The sequence below is a fragment of the Elephantulus edwardii genome, unplaced genomic scaffold, assembly GCF_000299155.1.
Source record: "Elephantulus edwardii isolate Elephantulus edwardi_28Jun2011 unplaced genomic scaffold, EleEdw1.0 scaffold00226, whole genome shotgun sequence".
Lineage (NCBI taxonomy): Eukaryota > Metazoa > Chordata > Mammalia > Macroscelidea > Macroscelididae > Elephantulus > Elephantulus edwardii.
The window spans coordinates 1,097,165-1,114,207 of record NW_006399976.1 but is presented as its reverse complement, the minus strand read 5'-3'; the positions used below and the strand labels follow the sequence as shown (position 1 = coordinate 1,114,207).

The 17,043-nt window shown below is 48.5% G+C and overlaps 1 protein-coding gene across 1 annotated transcript in view; it reads left to right on the top strand.

The window, feature by feature from the left end:
• The first annotated feature begins 418 nt into the window (after positions 1 to 418).
• Positions 419 to 17,043, top strand: part of MYO9B (myosin IXB) — an 82,927-nt gene continuing 66,302 nt past the window's right edge. The window contains 2 exon segments of the mRNA XM_006898320.1: positions 419 to 475; positions 9,002 to 9,904. Of these exon segments, the coding sequence (XP_006898382.1) occupies positions 419 to 475; positions 9,002 to 9,904 (960 nt within the window).

The window sequence follows — 17,043 nt, the reverse complement described above, 5'->3', positions numbered from 1 at the left end:
ACACTTGGGTGTGCACACATGAATGTGTACACGCACATAGGTACACATTTATGTGTATACATAAGTGAATCTAATACACAATCCAGGAACATACTTGTACATCAATATGGGAGTACATGCTCACATGCGTGTCCTCTTGTGCGTCCCTGTGTGCATGTGAATAGATTAGCACATATTTGCATCTGAGTATGTATACAGGCTTATAATTTTATTTGTGTTGATATTTGTGTATAATGTGTGTGAACATGTCACATATGCAAGTCTGTACTCCAGCATGCCTGTGTATTTGTACAGTCTGTGACTGTGTGTGCGTCTACTCCTGCATGTGCCCAGTTATCTATGCTTGGATGCACGTTTGAGAATATTGTGTGTCTGTAACCTGGTGCAGACCTCAGAGTAAGGTTCCTGCATTTCGCTCATGCCTCGGAAGCTGCAGGTATCTGTAAGGGTCTCAGGGCTGTGCTGGGTCAACCAGGTGAGCAGAGCCACATAGCACAGATTTCTAGCCATTTCCTTATGGTGATGTTCTACTTGCAAAGTTATGGGGCCTAAAATTTTACCGTTTGGAAATAGAGCCAGAAAACCCAGATCCACTAGCCATGAGGTCAGTTCCCACTCATAGTGACCCTACAGGACAGAGTGGAACTGCCCTTAGGGTTTTTGAGATTGTAAGTCTTTATGGAGGCAAATTATTTGCCACATCTTTCTCCCATGGAGCAACTGGTAGATTTGAACCACTTACCTTTGGGATTGACAGCCTGGCATTCTAACCACTGCACCACCAGGAACACAGAGCCCAGTGTTTTTAAAAGATCAGCTTTTAGGGAAATGATTTACTTAATAATCCACACAATTGGGTTTTAGCAGCTTTAAGGAGATATGCTTTATGTACAGTAGCCCTAACACAGTATTTGAGTACTCAGAGGTAAGGAATTGTGCTGCTGACGCAAAGGTGCTCAGTTCAAATCCATCATCCATTCCATGAGAGAAAGATGAGCATTCTCCTCCCGTGCTTTTAAACTCACTGGAGTGTCAGCTGTTCATCAGCTCCACCTCAACAGCAACAACAGTGAGACTGAGGAAGAAAGGCCTGGTGATCTGCTTCTGCAAATTACTGCTTCCTCTGCCACATGGGGTTGCTGAGTCTACTCAGTTGCACTCAACTAAAAAAAATCCATTCAAAGCACCCAACAGCAACTGAGGAGAAAGCTGCATAATTCAAGTGCAAATGGACAAATTTTGACACTTGGAAGTGCCAGTGGAACTGTTACCACGGTCAAGGCAGGGAGTGATCTTCCCTCTGAAAAGTTTCCTTTTGGTCCTGTGTGGCCCTATACCCCACATGGCCACTGGACGGCGATCTGTGGACGAGTTGGCGTTTTCTGGAATTTTAGGGGGCATAGAATCAGACTCTCTGCACTCTTTATAAAAATATTGTCTTGGGGTGACATTCACAAACAGCATTAATTAATCATTTTTAACATGCGCAAAGAGTCTGGTTTCAGGATTAGAGAAGACTTATTAACAACCATGATATGCGGATGACACAACCTTGCTTGCTGAAAGTAAAGAGAACTTAAAATACTAATTGATGAATGTCAAAGATTATCATATGGATTACATCTTTACATAAAGAAATCAGAAAGCCACACAGCTGAACCAGTTCAGCATCATGATAAAACACTGGAGTTATCCAGAATCTCGTTTTACTGTGTATCCACAATCAGTACTCATGGAAGTTGTTGTTAAGTGCCGTCAAGTCGTAGGTGACTCATAGTGACCCTATGAAGGAGAGTCCTTGACGCTTGGGTGTCTTTCATCCTCTCTCCAGGTTCATAGGGTTTCCAGAGGCAAGCTGTTATGGAAGTGGATGCCACTCCTTCCACGCTTGTTTTAATCAGGGAGTTTCACCCCACTCTCTATCTGCATTGGGTAACCAACCATTAACACATTTGACACATCAGTGTCACAGTGTTTAGCTTCACAGCAACCACAAGTGACCATGGCAGCAACTTGTACACCAGGGCTGTACGACCTTGAGGAATGTCTGAACAAAAACAATGAAAGACAGGCCCTAGGGCCGACTCATGGAAGTAGATGTTAAAAAAACAGTGTATTGCTTAGGACCAATTTACTGCAAAAAGACGTCTTTGAAGTGTTAAAAAGCAAAAATACAGTTTAGAAGATTAATGTGCATCTGACCCAGGCTTGGCATTTTCATTTACCCTTGCTGTAAATGTTTATGGGAGGAGACAGCCTGCATTTCTCCAGAGACTGATGGATTTGAACTGCTGGCCTTTGGAGTAGCAGTCTGACATGTAACACACAAGTGCTCCCCTTATTCATGTGACAGACAGCTGGACAGTGAATAAAGAAGACCAGAGAAGAACTGATACATTGGAAGTAGGAGGTTGGCAAAGGTTATTGACTAATCCTTGGACAGGCAGAAGAAGGAACAGGGTCTTGGAAGGCATGCAGCCAGAAATGAGGACAGACGCTCTGCTGGAGGAGAGGCAATCTCCTCCTGTACCAGTCAGATCTGATTTGATGGTACACACAAAACATAATAAAATAAAATAATTTTTTTAAAAAAATCACAAAAAATGAAAGTGGAGAGACTGTGTCACTACTTCAGACATGTGATCAGGAGGGACTGGTCCCTCGAGAATGAAGTAGAGGGCCAGGGAGAGAGAGGAGGACCCTCAGGAGATGGATGGCTGCACTAATGAGCTAAAACGTGGCAGTGAGGATGGTGTGGGGCCGGACAGTGCTGAGTTCTGGTGTCTGTAGGGTCTCTGAGTTAGAACCAAGTTGATGGCGCCTGAAACAAAGGGAGCTCCGGTGGCCGAGTGGTAAGTAGCCATGCTGCAATCCCAAAGGCATGTGGTTGGAGTTCACCAGCTGCTCCGTGGGAAAAGGATGGACAGTCTCCTCCCCTGTGATTTCCTGTCCCTGAAAATCTGGGGGGTCAGTTATCAGTTGGTTCCAACTTAACATCACACAACAACGTGAGGGAGTTCTGATGGTGGCCTGGTGGTAAGAAATTTCTCTGAAATCCTAAAGACACATGGTTCGAATCCACCAGCTGCTCCATGGGAGAAGGATGAACATTCTCTTCCCATGTGACTTCCTGTCCCTGAAACTCACTGGAGGGTCAACTGTGGGTTCATTCTGATTCAACGGCCCACAACACCACCCTGAGTAATTCAGTGGCATTTTAGTTCGTTCACAATGTTGTGCAACCACCGCCTCTATCTAGTTTGAGATCTTCTTATCACTCCCACAGGAAACCCTGTACATTATCCCTCCTGTCCCCCTTCTCCAGCCCCTAAGCCCACTGGCGTGGAGTCTGCTTCAGCTCCTAGCATTCCTCCATTGCATTTCTGAGATTGTAAATATTTACTGGAGCAGCCAGCCTGTCTTTCTCCTTTGAAGTAGTTGGTGGATTTGAACAGACTACCTTTTGGTTAGCAGCCTAATTTATTACACACTCCTTCCCCAAACTCCTAGCAGTAATTAACCTGCTTAGTTTCTGTGGACTTGTGTGTTTTGCTCTTCTCTTGAGTTTATAGCAAGGTCATCCGCACCCCAGCATGTATCAGTGATTCTCGCCTTTACTGTTGTGGTTATTTGCTGTCAAGTTGACCACGAGTCATAGAGACACAATCGCTCTGAACCTAGTCCTCTCCTGAGCCAACCTCACCTTCTCTGATACACCTGACCCCATTGCCACAGTCATTCTGTCAAGTCGTCTCATCCACGGTCTTCCTCTCTTGCACTGACTCTTCAACCTTCTAAGAATGATGCATTCTCTAAAGACTGGTCCTTCCTGGCCACATGTCCAAAGTATGTGAGATAGAGCTTCAAAATCTTTGCCTCTAAGGAGCAAACTGGTTTCATCCTCTTCAGGACAGACCTGCTTATTCTCTTGGGATTCCATAGTATGTGTGTTCATTACTTTTCTCCAGCACTAACTCAAAAGCATTGATGATTCTTCTGTCATCCTTAGTCATTATCTATCTCTCAGATGCAAAGTTAGCAACTGAAAAGACTGTGGCTTGGGTCAGGTGCACCTTAGTCTCAAGACTGATATCATTGCTCTTTAGAGTTCTGAAGAGGTCTTTGACAGCAGATTTTCTCAATATAACTGACTTGTCTAGATTTCCGGACTGCTGGTGCCAAGGGTGTTAATTGTGGATCCAAGCAAGATGAAATTGTTAACAACCTCAGTCTTTTCTTCATCTGTCATGCTGCTTCCTATTGGTCCGGTGGTAAGGAACTTTGTTTTCTTGATGTTAAGATGCAATCCATATTGAAGGCTGCGGACTTTGACCTTCTGCAGTAAACACTTCAAGTCCTTTTAAGTTTTGGTGCACAAGATTGTGTCATCAGCATCAAGCAGGTTGTTAATGAGTCTTTCTCAGATCCTGATGCCATATTCTTCTTCATACGGTCCAGCCTCTTGAATGATCTCTTCAGCATGTAGATTGAAAAGGTTACATCCCTGATGCACTCCTTTCCTGATTTTGAACCTCGTGATGTCCCTTTGTTCTGTTCCGACAGCATCTTTCTGATCTAGGTATCTGTTTTACTTGATCACGATCAAGTGTTCTAAGATTCCCATTCTTCCCAATATTAGCTCCACATAGTCACATGCCTTTGCATAGTTGAGAAAATGCAAATAGACATTTAATCCTCAGGTACTTTCTCTGCTTTCTTCCAGGGTCCATCTGACAGCAGTGATATTCCTAGTAACACGGCCTCTTCTAAACCTAATTTGTATTTCTTCTGGCAGTTCTCTGTCGATGTCCTGTTCTAGTCGAATCTTCAGTAAGATTTTGTTTGCATGTGATATTATAGTGTTTGATGATTTCCACATTCTGTCAAGATTACCTTTTTGGGAATGGGAATGGGAATAAATGTGGATCTCTTTCAGTCAGTTGACCAGGTATCTGTCCTCCAGATTTTTTGGCACAACCTGGTGACCATATCCAGGGCTGTATCTGTTGAAATATGTCAGTTGGTATTCCCTCAATTCCTGGGGCCTTATTTTTTTGCCAGTTTCTTGAGCAGCTTGAACTTCCTGCTTTATTACCATTCGTTCGTGATCATATGCTACTTCCTGAAATGGGTCTGTGTCTGCAAGTTCTTTTTGATCCAGTGACTCTGTGTATTCCTTCCATTATCTTTTGTTGCTTCCTGGGTCATTCAGTACTATCTGCCTGTAGCATCTCACTTTTACAGAGCCAAGCACAATGTCATTAAGATGTCCTGGCAACACAGTGATAAAGTACTCATCTGCTAATGGAAACTTTCATAGTTCAAATCCACGAGTCACTCCCCTGGAGAAAGATGAAGCTCTCCATGTCCATAAAGATTTACACCCTTGCAAACTGTGTGGGGCTGTTCTGATGTCTCGTGTAGGGTCTTCTGTAGGTTGGAATTAATGGCAGTGAGTTGAGTTGGTGGGTTTTTTTAATCTGCTTTTTACTTGGTTGTTTCCACTTTTGGTGCTTGGGCTGCTGTGAATATTGGTGTGCACACATCTCTCTGAGTCTATATTTTAACTACACTTTTCCCATAGACAGCCATGTGGTAAATGTTTCAGTAATGCAGGCCACATGGTCTCAGTTGAAGCTGTCCCACTCTGCTAAACCTACTGTCCCCAAGTCGATTCCACCTCCTAGTGACCCTGAAGGATGGAGTAGAACTGCCTCATAGAGTTTGCAAGGTGATAAACCTTTGCAGAAACAGGCTCCCACATCTTCTCCCTGCAGAGCAGCTAGTCCATAGGTTCGAACGACTAACCCTTTGGTTAGCTGCTGGATTCTATAACCACAACAGTGCCAGGGCTTTTTTTAACCATAAAAGAGAATTAAAAACTCAGACCCAAAACTCACTGCCTTCAGGTCAGAACTAGCTCATAGCTGACCCTCGTTTGGGTTTCCGAGGTTGTAAATCACCCTGGAGGAGATTGTCCTTCTTTCTCTTGTGCAACTGCTGGTGGAGTCAAACACCGGAGAGGCTCAGCCTTTGGACCAGTGATGCAACTCCTGACGGACAGTTGTTGTTGTTGTTGTTGTTGTTGTGTACTGTTGAGGTGGAACCGGCTCATAGCTAACCCTTCCGTCGGTTCTCAGAGGCAGTAAATCTCTGGGGAGGAGATGGCCCATCCTTCTCCTGTGGAGCAGCTAGTGGATTCAAACCATGTACCTTTGCATCAGCAGCGGAATTCCTTACCACTAAGCCACCAGCGCTCCCTCCCTGTGGACTGGTATTGTGTGCCTCAGAGTCGGAATTAACCCATATCTGACACTCCAGTGAGTTTTCAGAGACAGTGTAATCACACAAGGGATTGCCTCTCTTTCTCCCACGGGCAGCTAGTGGATTTGAACTGTGTTCCTTTGGGGTTGCAGCAAAGCTCCTTACCACTGGGCCACCAGAGCTCCCTCTCCTCACAGACTAGACCTTACGTAACTGGATAATATGTAGATAAATGGATGTGACTGCGTTAAAATATAGCCTTATATAGGGAAAGAATGATTTAAAAGCGATGTATGATAGGGTATTATGGTTATCACAAGAGTCCACAATTAAGGTTGCCTAGTGGGGTGTACTTGGGGTGGTGGGAGGGGTGTGGGGGATTGTATATCAAAGAAAGAATTTTCTTTTACTTTTCAAAGAGAGGAGTGAACTGGGGCGGGGAGAGCAGGGGGGAGGGCTGGGCAGGGAGAAAAGTGCAACAATAAATGAATGGAAATCCAAAATCTCTGTAAATGTTCATTAAAATTATTAATATAAAATCTAAAAAAAATATTCCCTTATATGAATACATAGTGGGCCTACCATACCCTACTTCCTTGTATTTTCCTACCTGCTGCACAGACTCCTCTTCACCCTGCAGAGCCACACTTAGATGTTCCTGCCCCTTGAGCCTTCTCCAGCCACCCCCTCCCCAAGATAATCACTCCTCTCAGGCAGCGTTTACAGGTGTACTTGATACAGTCAACTCACATGATAGGCTTTGAGCCAAGATGAGGCTCATCTTTCTCTCCTTAGTCCTCCCGTGGCCACACGTGACTCCTGCCAGGTTTATGCCTCACACTAGGAAATGCCGGACAGGCTGCACCAGCATCAGCTGCCCTTTCTCTTTTTCCCTGCAGCCACTTCTGAAATACATGCATCTTTTTTTATTATTGTGTTTCTTGTTACTGGAACCATCCACAGAGACATATACCCAGTTGATTAGAACATACTGTTCTAAGATATTGAGTACTGTCTTCAGGTTCTGCATCCCTTCTCACCCTGCTTATCTACAAGGAGGTGTGTAGTCCTTTCTTATAAATGACAACATTGGCCGTGGTGAGCAGGTTGGGCCAGGGATCCTTCTGGAGCCGGCTCACCCCATCAGGATGTGTTGTTTCTTACGGGTAGATGGGTGGTGAGTTTCAGCCTCAGATGCTTTTTAAATAGGAATTTTGAGGGTCCCCATGGTTCTCCCTAAGTTGTTCTGATGTCCCAGAAGTCTTGACACTTCTCCCTCTCTGGTTCTCTGACTTGAGGGTCTTGGTGATTCTCCTGACCCACAGGTGGTTCTGCAGTATCTTTGCCTCCATTGGTGCTTGGTTTTCTTTGCCTGCTCTTAGAAGTGACTGGTTTAAGACACATCTTATATTAATCTCTAGTGTGTCAGGAAGTATGGGGATGGCACAGAATAGGACAGAGTTCAGATCTGTTGTTCATAGGGTCGATATGGGACGTAGTCAGCTTCACAGCACCTAACAACAACAACAACAGTAACAAATGAAATCTTACTTCCAAATAGGATTGTATTCACAGGTATAAAAGCCAAAATCCATCCCGTGGTCGTCTAGTTGATTTCAGCTCATGACAGGCACCATATATAGTAAAACTGCATTCTACAGAGATCCTGCCTGGGATCTTTACAGCAGCAGTTAGCCCGGCCTTTCTTCTACAGCACCAGCTTCAGACGCCAGCCCTTAGGTTCATACCCGCGCTGTCAGATCACTCCTGATTTAGTTCTCCTGAGGGTTGTCTTGGCTCTCATCTTTACAGACCAGCTCGCAGGCCTTTCTTATATTGCACTGCTGCATAGTTTCACATCACTACCCTTTCTATTATTTGTTGTTAACCAGCCATCGAGTCCGAGCCAACTCAGAGCTCCCTCTCTAGCAGGCTTTCAGGGGCTGTACATTGCAAAGGAGGAAATTGCCCAGATTTCTCCTGCAGAGAGACTGGTAGATTCGAAACACCTGCCTTTGGGTTGGCAGTACAACTCCTTACCACTAAACTACCAGAGGTCAAGTGCAAAGCTTTTTTAATTCTACCCTAGACCTTCCACAGAGTGCTCTGGTGGCCTAATGGTAAGGAGCTGCATATCAATTCCAAAGGCTGGGAGTTTGAATCTACCAGCTTCTCTGTGGGAGAAGGATGGACAGCCTCCTCCCATGCATTTGACTGCCTCTGAAAACCCGTCAAAGGGTCACCTAGGAGTTCCAACTTGACAGCACACAACACCACAACAGACCTTCCACAGATAAAAGCATTAGGTAGATTTTTTTTTCCCCTACACATCCGTCTTCTTGTCATTGCTAGTGGTCACTGGCTGGATTGAAGAGTTTAGTGACCCTATGTGTTACAGACTGGAGCAGCATCACAGGGTTTTCTCTGGGTCAGTCATCTCAACAGCATCCAGTAACAGTGTTTGCAGAAGCAGGTTGCCAGGCCTTTCTTCCACAGTGCCACTGGGTGCATTCAGCCTGCCAATCTTTAAGTTAGCAGCTCACCTCAAACCACTTATTCCACCCCTGCACCATCCACAGAAATCTACATCATTTGGGGGGGGGGGGAATACAGTTCAGTGTACAGCATAGAAATACAGGGGATGGGGTTTATAACCCTCCTGGTGGGCAGAGGATGTAGTTCCACACACACAGTACCCTGCTTTTTGCAGCCCTAACTGTGTCCTCTTCCCTTGCAGATCCCATGGACGTGCGCCCCGAGCCCTGAGGCATGCGGAGCCCAGGCCCTCAGCGGCAGCAGCAGGATGAGTGCCAGCGAGGCGGACGGCCGGGCCGACCGCGAGCAGACCACCTACCACCTGCACATCTACCCGCAGCTGTCTGCCGAGAGCCAGGCCTCCTGCCGTGTGACGGCCACCAAGGACACCACCACGTCCGACGTCATCCGCGACGCCATTGCCACCTTGCACCTGGACGGCTCCAAGCGCTATGTGCTGGTGGAGGTGAAGGAGTCAGGCGGCGAGGAGTGGGTGCTGGACGCCAATGACTCGCCCGTGCACCGCGTGCTGCTGTGGCCTCGCCGCGCCCAGGATGAGCACCCGCGCTGCGACGGCTACTACTTCCTGCTGCAGGAGCGGAACGCCGATGGCACCATCAAGTACCTGCACATGCAGGTGGTGGCGCAGGCGGCCGCTGCCCGGCGCCTGGCCCAGCGTGGCTTCCTGCCCTGGCAGCAGGCCGACTTCGACGACCTGTGCGACCTGCCCGAGCTGACCGAGGCCAACCTGCTGCGCAACCTCAAGCAGCGCTTCCTGCAGCAGAAGATCTACACCTACGCCGGCAGCATCCTGGTGGCCATCAACCCCTTCAAGTTCCTGCCCATCTACAACCCCAAGTACGTGAAGATGTACGAGAACCAGCAGCTGGGCCGGCTGGAGCCGCACATCTTCGCCATCGCCGACGCAGCCTTCCACGCCATGCTGCGCAAACGCCTTAACCAGTGCATCGTCATCTCGGGCGAGAGCGGCTCGGGCAAGACGCAGAGCACCAACTTCCTCATCCACTGTCTCACGGCGCTCAGCCAGAAGGGCTATGCCTGCGGCGTCGAGCGCACCATCCTGGGCGCGGGGCCTGTGCTCGAGGTAAGGGCGCAGCAGAGCTTGGGACGAGCAAACCAGCAAGCTCCACGTATGGCCAGGGTGGAGGGCAGTGTCCAGGACCTTGAAGGGCAATAGATCGGAGTGGGCCTGGGGCCAGATGGTTGGCATGTGGATAAAGACCATCCAGTGGGCATCAGGGGTCCATCGAGGCTGAGGAGGAATCCTCCAGCCACCTGTTCCCTCGAGCTGAGGTTTCCAGTGGGCGTCAGAGGTGCTGCATCTTTGAGGGTGAGGTTTTTGGCTATAGATCTGGAGAAATCCACGCAGCATCCTTTCCTCACTGGGGTCTTTAGACAAAAGTACTGTATGTTTCAGAGCAGTGGAGCACACATCCACCTGGAGGGGACCGTCTTGGCCAGATGCATGGGAGCATCAGTGTGAAGCATGGTTAGTTTCATGGCTGGGTCTCGGAGGTTTCTCAGCATCCTTCACTCACACAGGTTTTCAGACAAGATACACTGTGTCTTTGAAGACAACATAGTACACTGTCACCTGTCAAAGGCTGGGGGCTGAACCCTAGTGGACCATCGCTGTGTCTCTAGGAGTGAGTTTTTTGGATGCTGGTGTTAAAAAGTTCCTATAAGGGAGCTCTGGTGGCCTAGTGGCAGGAAGCTACACTGCAGAGGTGTATGGTTCGAATCCACCAGACGTTCTGCTGGAGAAAGAGGGACAGTCTCCTCCTGTACCTGTCAGATCTGATTTGATGGTACATACACAAAAATAATTAAAAAAAAAATTTTTTTTAAAAAAAAGTTCCCATAGAAGCTCTCACTTGTGGATCTAGGACAAGATTAGTCACGTGTTTAAGAGTAGCATGACATGCTATTGCCTAGTAAGAGCCAGGTGACGTAATACCTCGGGGTTCCACAGCTCTGGGTTTGGGGGTCTGATTTCAGACTCTGGTTTGTTTTTAAACTAACTCCTCACATGAATGTGGAGTGGCTGTTCCACTCCCTGGCTTCCTTGGCCTCTATCTGACCTTGCCTTTGGGGTCAAGGACATTGTTGTGGCCACCTCAGGGGGCTCCTGTGAAAGTTCATGGGATTGATGTCTAGGCAGCACTTGCTGTATATATTTTGTTCTTCTGCATATCTTAAATCAAGAAATTAATGGGGAACATGGGACTTGGCCCCCTGTCTGCATTTGGAGTCGGATTTTCACTTCTCGTTTGTGTAGTTTCAAGCAAGCTCTTGACTCAGGACAACTCCATGTACTATGAGACGAGACGCTGCCCGGTCTTCCAGAACCACCAGAATCTGTTAGAGATTAGACCATTGCGTCTGTGGGGTTGTCATCTGGTTTAGAAATCATTCGCCAGGCTTTTCTTCCTAGTGTTAGTCTAGAAGCTCCACCAAAACCTATTCAGCATCCTACAAGCCCCCACACCTCCCCTGAAAGACGCGTAGTGGTTGCACACCAAGTGCATTGGCTGGGAGTTGAATTAGGTACCATGAATGGGGTGACTTATAAAAACAGGTGAAGTCTCCATGGGTCAGATTCCACTTGACAGTCAATTACAAGAACAGAAATTCCCATTCTCTCTGTCATGGAGACTAGGAAGTCCAAAGTCAAGCTGTGCCAGAGCCATGCTCCATCTTCATCTCTCCCAGTTTCTGGTCGTTCCTGGCCTTAAGGCCACATTGTTAGTTCTCTGCCTCTGTCCTCACACAGCTTCCTGTTCCATATCTGTGACTTTACCTGTTCTGTCTCTTCTAAGAACACTTGTCCTTGACTTTAGGGCCCATGTAGTTGATCTGAGAATAATGTCTTTTCAAAACCCCCAACTTGATCACACCTTCAAAGATGCCTTCTCCAGACCAGGCCACCGTCACTGGTGCCAGGGGCCTGAATGTGTGTCTCCAAGGCGCTGGGGCAAACACAGAGTGACTGCTGGTGGGTTCGGGGTTGAGCACAGTTAATTCTACAATGTAATAACCAAAAATGTCTCCAGACACCGCGCAGCATCCCCAGCTAGACTCCGACCTCTCCAGAGACGCAGAGGAACAGAGTATACAGCAGGTGGTGCTTAGTTATCATTTTACTGACCTCCCATAAAGCAGCAAGGGCCTTGTGATTACTCCACTCATGGTGGCACAGCTTCCCTGCCAGAGCCGCCCATGGGGATTCTGACCCATTACCCTGACCTCCTTCAAGGATCATTAGTCACTGTGACGAGACCATCTGCACCCCAAGTCGGGGTGCTCTCACCCGCCACCCTCGGGGCTCTCCTGGACAAGGTGTAGCCACTGTTTCCCATAGTTCATGGCCTGCTTGGTGGCCAGTGCCCATGCTGACTCAAAACCCAGTAGAGCAAACACATGTCCTGGGCCAGTCGGACTGATGTGATTTTAGCTCAGAGCAGGGTTTCTCAACCTTACTGTTAACATTTGGTTCTAAAACATTCTCGGGGGGTGGGAGGGTGTCCCGTGCACTGTATGATGTTGAACGTCATCCTTGACTTCCGTCCACTCAGTGTCAATAGCATCCTCCTCCTTCATTCATGACAGCCACACATGTCCCCAGACATTGTCCAGTGTCCTTGTGGTGCAGTCACCCTAGGTCAAGTGAGTACCCTCCTCCAAAGATTTTTAAACCATCAAAGGTGGTCCCAAGTCCCTTTCTGGGCATTTCTGGTCTGAAGTTCCCCCAGAACCACACAGCCCCTCACTGGTCTGCACACACCTTGTGATCTCAGCCTTCGTCCAGGGCCCTGTGGCTTCTGACCGTAAGAAAGCAGATAGGAGCTCAGGGTGTCAGCAACATCCCTCAGAAGTCTTGATCTGCATTGTTGACATCTGGTTCCAGAACAGTCTTCATGATGGGGGCGTCTGCACTGTAGGGTATTGAGCAGCCTCCATACCCTCCATCTACTCAGTGCCAGTAACACCCACACACCCCCCAAGCATGATGTCCTTTTCATGTCATGCTGCTGCAACAGGAATACCACAGGTGTGGAGTGAACACATTTATTGGCTCACAGCTGGAGAAAAGCAGGATGAACTCTGAGTGCTGGCTCTAGGCGAAGGCTTTCTCACTGGTGCCCCTGCTTCTAGGAGGTTCCCAGCACAGGGGCCCCTGAGTCCCAAGGATGCTCTTTCCTCCCCCTCCTCTTTCATGGTTGTAGTAGCTCCCACTCTCTGCTCATTTGTTTACAAGAGAGATTGACTCAAAATGCAGCCTAATCCTGTAGATTGTAGCCTTCCAAATTAACACAACTGCCTCATTAGCATAATTGCCTCTAATCCTCCCACATTACTGTCATGTCATCGTTAGGAACAACTCATAGTGACTCTGAACACCAGATGGAAACCTTGACCATCCTCATGATCTCCCCCATGCTCAAGCCCACTGTCAGAGTCACTGTGTTGTTATTGCTGTTAAGTGCTGTTGAGTCAGTGATGACTCATAGAGGCCCTGTGACCTGCCTGTCTGAACCTTGCCCTATCCTGTGCCATCCTGGCCATCTCCGACCTACTCTAGCCCACCATTACAGTGTCGATCCACCTTGTTGAGGGTCTTCCCCTCCTTCATTGACCCTCCACCTTTCCAAGCATAATGTCCCTTTCCAAGGACTGGCCCCTCCTAATAGCGTGTCCAAAGTGTGTGAGGTGAAGTCTCACTGTCCTTGCCTCCAAGGAGCACGCTGGCTACATCTTTTCTAAGACTGACGTCTTTGTCCTTTTGGCAGCCCATGGGATATTCAGCACTCTTTTCCAACACCACAACTCAAAGCTAACGATTTTTCTTCTGTCATTCTTTTCATTGTTCAACGATCAGCTGCATAACAAGTAATTGGAAAGATTATTGTTTGGATCAGGTGCACCTTAGTCTTCAAACTGATATCATTGCTCTTCAGGACTTTGGCGAGGTTCCTGACAGCTGACTTGCCCAGTGTAATGTTGTTGTTGTGTACCATTGAGTCAGAACTGACCCTAAGCTGACGCTCCAGTAGGTTTTCAGAGGCAGTTAATCACATGGGAGGGGATTGCTCATCCTCCTGTGGAGCAGGTGGTGGCCTCAAACCGGGTGCCTTCAGGATTGCAGCACAACTTCTTACGACTAGGCAACCATAGCTATGTGTCTTTGATTTCCTGAGTGCTGATACCGAGGTGATGATGATGATGATGATGGATCCAAGCAAAATAAAATCATTGATAGTTTCTCTCTTCTCCAAGCTCCATCTCACATACTTTGGGCATGTTGCCAGGAGGGACCAGTCCTTGGAAAAGGACATCATGCTTGGAAGGGTGGGGGGTCGGTTCAGGAGAAGACGACCCTGGATGAGGAGGATTGACACAGTGACCGTGACGGTGTCGGGTGTGCCAGTGGCTCAGAATGAGGCAAGGTTCAGAGCTCTTGTTCATAGGATCACTATGAGTTGTAGTCGCCTCAGTGACTCATAATAATAACATCATTATCATCACATTGTGATCATGAGAACCCTGCCTCAGAATTACAGCTTAGAACCCTAAACGGGCCCAGCTGTGGTTTCTCTCAGGTGCTAAGCCTTTCAAAGTGGTCACAGGTGAGTTCCGGCGTTGCTGCGCTGGCCCAGGCCTCGCTTTCTAGTAACGAGAATTGTTGATGCTCATGCCCTCAGTGTCACTAGAGGTCAGACTTTTAGCGCCATGGATCCAGCCCATCCTCTCTGAGCCTCACAGCAGCCCTGTCCATTTTACAGGTGAGAAAACCAAGCCCCAGGAGGTGTACTGGTGTGTTAGCTTCCTGTGCCTGTGGTAGCAAATGACCAAAAACCTGGCTGGCTTACCACAACAGGAACCTTGTCAGTTCTGGAGATGAGAAGTCTGAAATCAAGTTGTAACATGTCAATCATGGGGAGACTCATGCCCCCCCAGAGGCTCCAACGAGGAGGTCCTTTCTTGCCGCTCTCATGTTTTGGCTGCAGGTGTTCTGAGCTTGTAGTTGGTCACTCCAGTCTCTGCCTCTGTCTTCAGTGTCCTTCTCTGTGTCTTCTGGTCTTCGGATTTAGGGCCCACCCAGTAAGGGTCCTGGGGAGTACAGACAACACTCAGCCACTATTCTGAAGACTGGGTGTTCAAACTAACCTAACAGCACTGAGAAGAAAGGCCTGGTAATCTGCTGCCGTAAAGATTGCAGCCCAGAAAGTCCCCTGGCTCAGCCCCGCTCTGCTCCACCTGGGATAGCTGCGCGTCAGAATCAACACGACGGCAGTGGATCTCTAATCGAATCTGACTGCTTCCTAACAGGATCCCATGAAAGGCCTTTTCTCCAAACAAGGTTTCACTCATGGGTTCTAGGGTTTTGAACGTGGCACGCCTTTTGAGGGGATACAAAAAACACCCTTTACTCCAGCCGGGCTGTCCAGGGTTTGGGCCTAGTGTGCACAAGCCTGCCCCACCTCCTCTCCCGTGTCCAGGGACCTCGGCACAGCCCCGGCTGTGGCAGGGACTTTTCAGCTCTCCAAAAGGAGAAGTCACACTGTGGTGAGGCGGGCTTGGTGGCCACGCTGGTGGGGGCTGTAGCCTCACTGTGCAGCTCTCTCTGTAAAACAGGAAGGGGCACCCAGAGAGCCTGGTAGGGTCAGCTGATGGCAGCGGGGCCCACCCAGTCCTGGGGTGAAGGCACCAGGCTGGGCCTGCTGCCCGTATCTTCACTCCTTACGCACAAATGGCTGCCTTGAAAGAACAGACATTTATTTCTTCACAGTGTGGAGGCTAGAAGGTAGGGCACCAGCTCTGGGGGAGGAGCTAGTAGATAATGTGTCGGGCTGTTCACAGAGCTTGGTGGTTCAGCTCCCAGCTGATCCACAGCATCGGCTTTAGTTGGAAGGGCCAGGTGCTCAGCGTCCTGCCTGTCGCAGCCCCTCCACAAGAACCGAGACGTAGAGACACAGCAGCCCAAGTCAGCGGCTGCTTGGAGGGGGCTCCGCACTGGAGACCTGAGTCACCAGGCACTGAACCGAGACTGATCCCTCTGTGTCGCGTTCTCACACAAGGTTTCGTTCTGAAAGCAGAAGTGAAACAAAGGTTTGTCTCGCTGGGCTGTTTCCTAAGGAGAGCATGGCTGAGGGTCACAGCTCTGCATGGTCAAGGTCACTAAGACCAGCTACTCAAGGCCAACTGCCCAGGAGCGGGGTCCTGGTGCTTGCTGCGCAGTAGACCACCTTCGGGGCCCAGAGCAAGCCTGGCCAAAGCCTGCCCTTTGACGCCACACAGATCCTGGCCCTCGCCCCTCCTCACGACCACACACCTCCACTCTGTGGAGACCCTGTAATCTCGGGCTGCTGGGGCGACCGTGAGAAAATACCACAAAGTAAGAGAGGTGTCAGGACAGGAATTTGTTTTTTTCACCATTCTGGAGGCTGAGGTCCAAATCAGGGCTCCCTGGTCCCTTCCGAGAGAACTGTTCGTGCCTGTCTTCCGCTCCAGTGGCTTCTGGCAGTCTTTGACTTACAGATTCTACTTCCCCTGCGTCTCTGTGTGTCTTCTCTTTTTATAAGAACACCACACAGATCAGATTAGGACCCACGGAGCAGCACTAGAGAAGCAAGGCCTGGTGATCTGCTTCCCCAGATTCCAGCCGTGACCATCCTATGACAATCTGTAACACATGGTGTCCCCCTGAGTCGAAAGCAACCCTGTGGTTTGGTTTGAGTTGTTCTGCTGCAGTAATAATGTCTTCTTTTTTCTTTCAGTTATTTGTGTGTGTGTGTGTGTGTGTGTGTGTGTGTGTACCATCAGATCTGACTGGTACAGAAGGAGATTGTCCCTCCTTCCTCAACAGAGCATCTGGTTTCAAACCATGTACCTCTAGGATTGCAGTATAGCTTCTTGCCACTAGGCCACGAGTGCTTGCCAATAATGTCTTTAAAGACTCTGTTTCCAAACAAGGTCATCATCACATGTACAGGACTTAAGACTTCAACATATTTTCTAGGGACATAATTCAGTTCATCTTCTACGTCCAGGCTGACAGAGAGGGTTAAACCAGGCTGCTTCTTGGAGGCAAGGATTCTGGGGCTCTGTCTGACATACTTTGGACATGTTGTGAGGAGACCGGTCCTTGGAGAAGGACATCATGCTTGGGAGGGTGGAGGGACAGCGCAGGAGGGGAAGGCCCTCTATGAGGTGGATTGATTC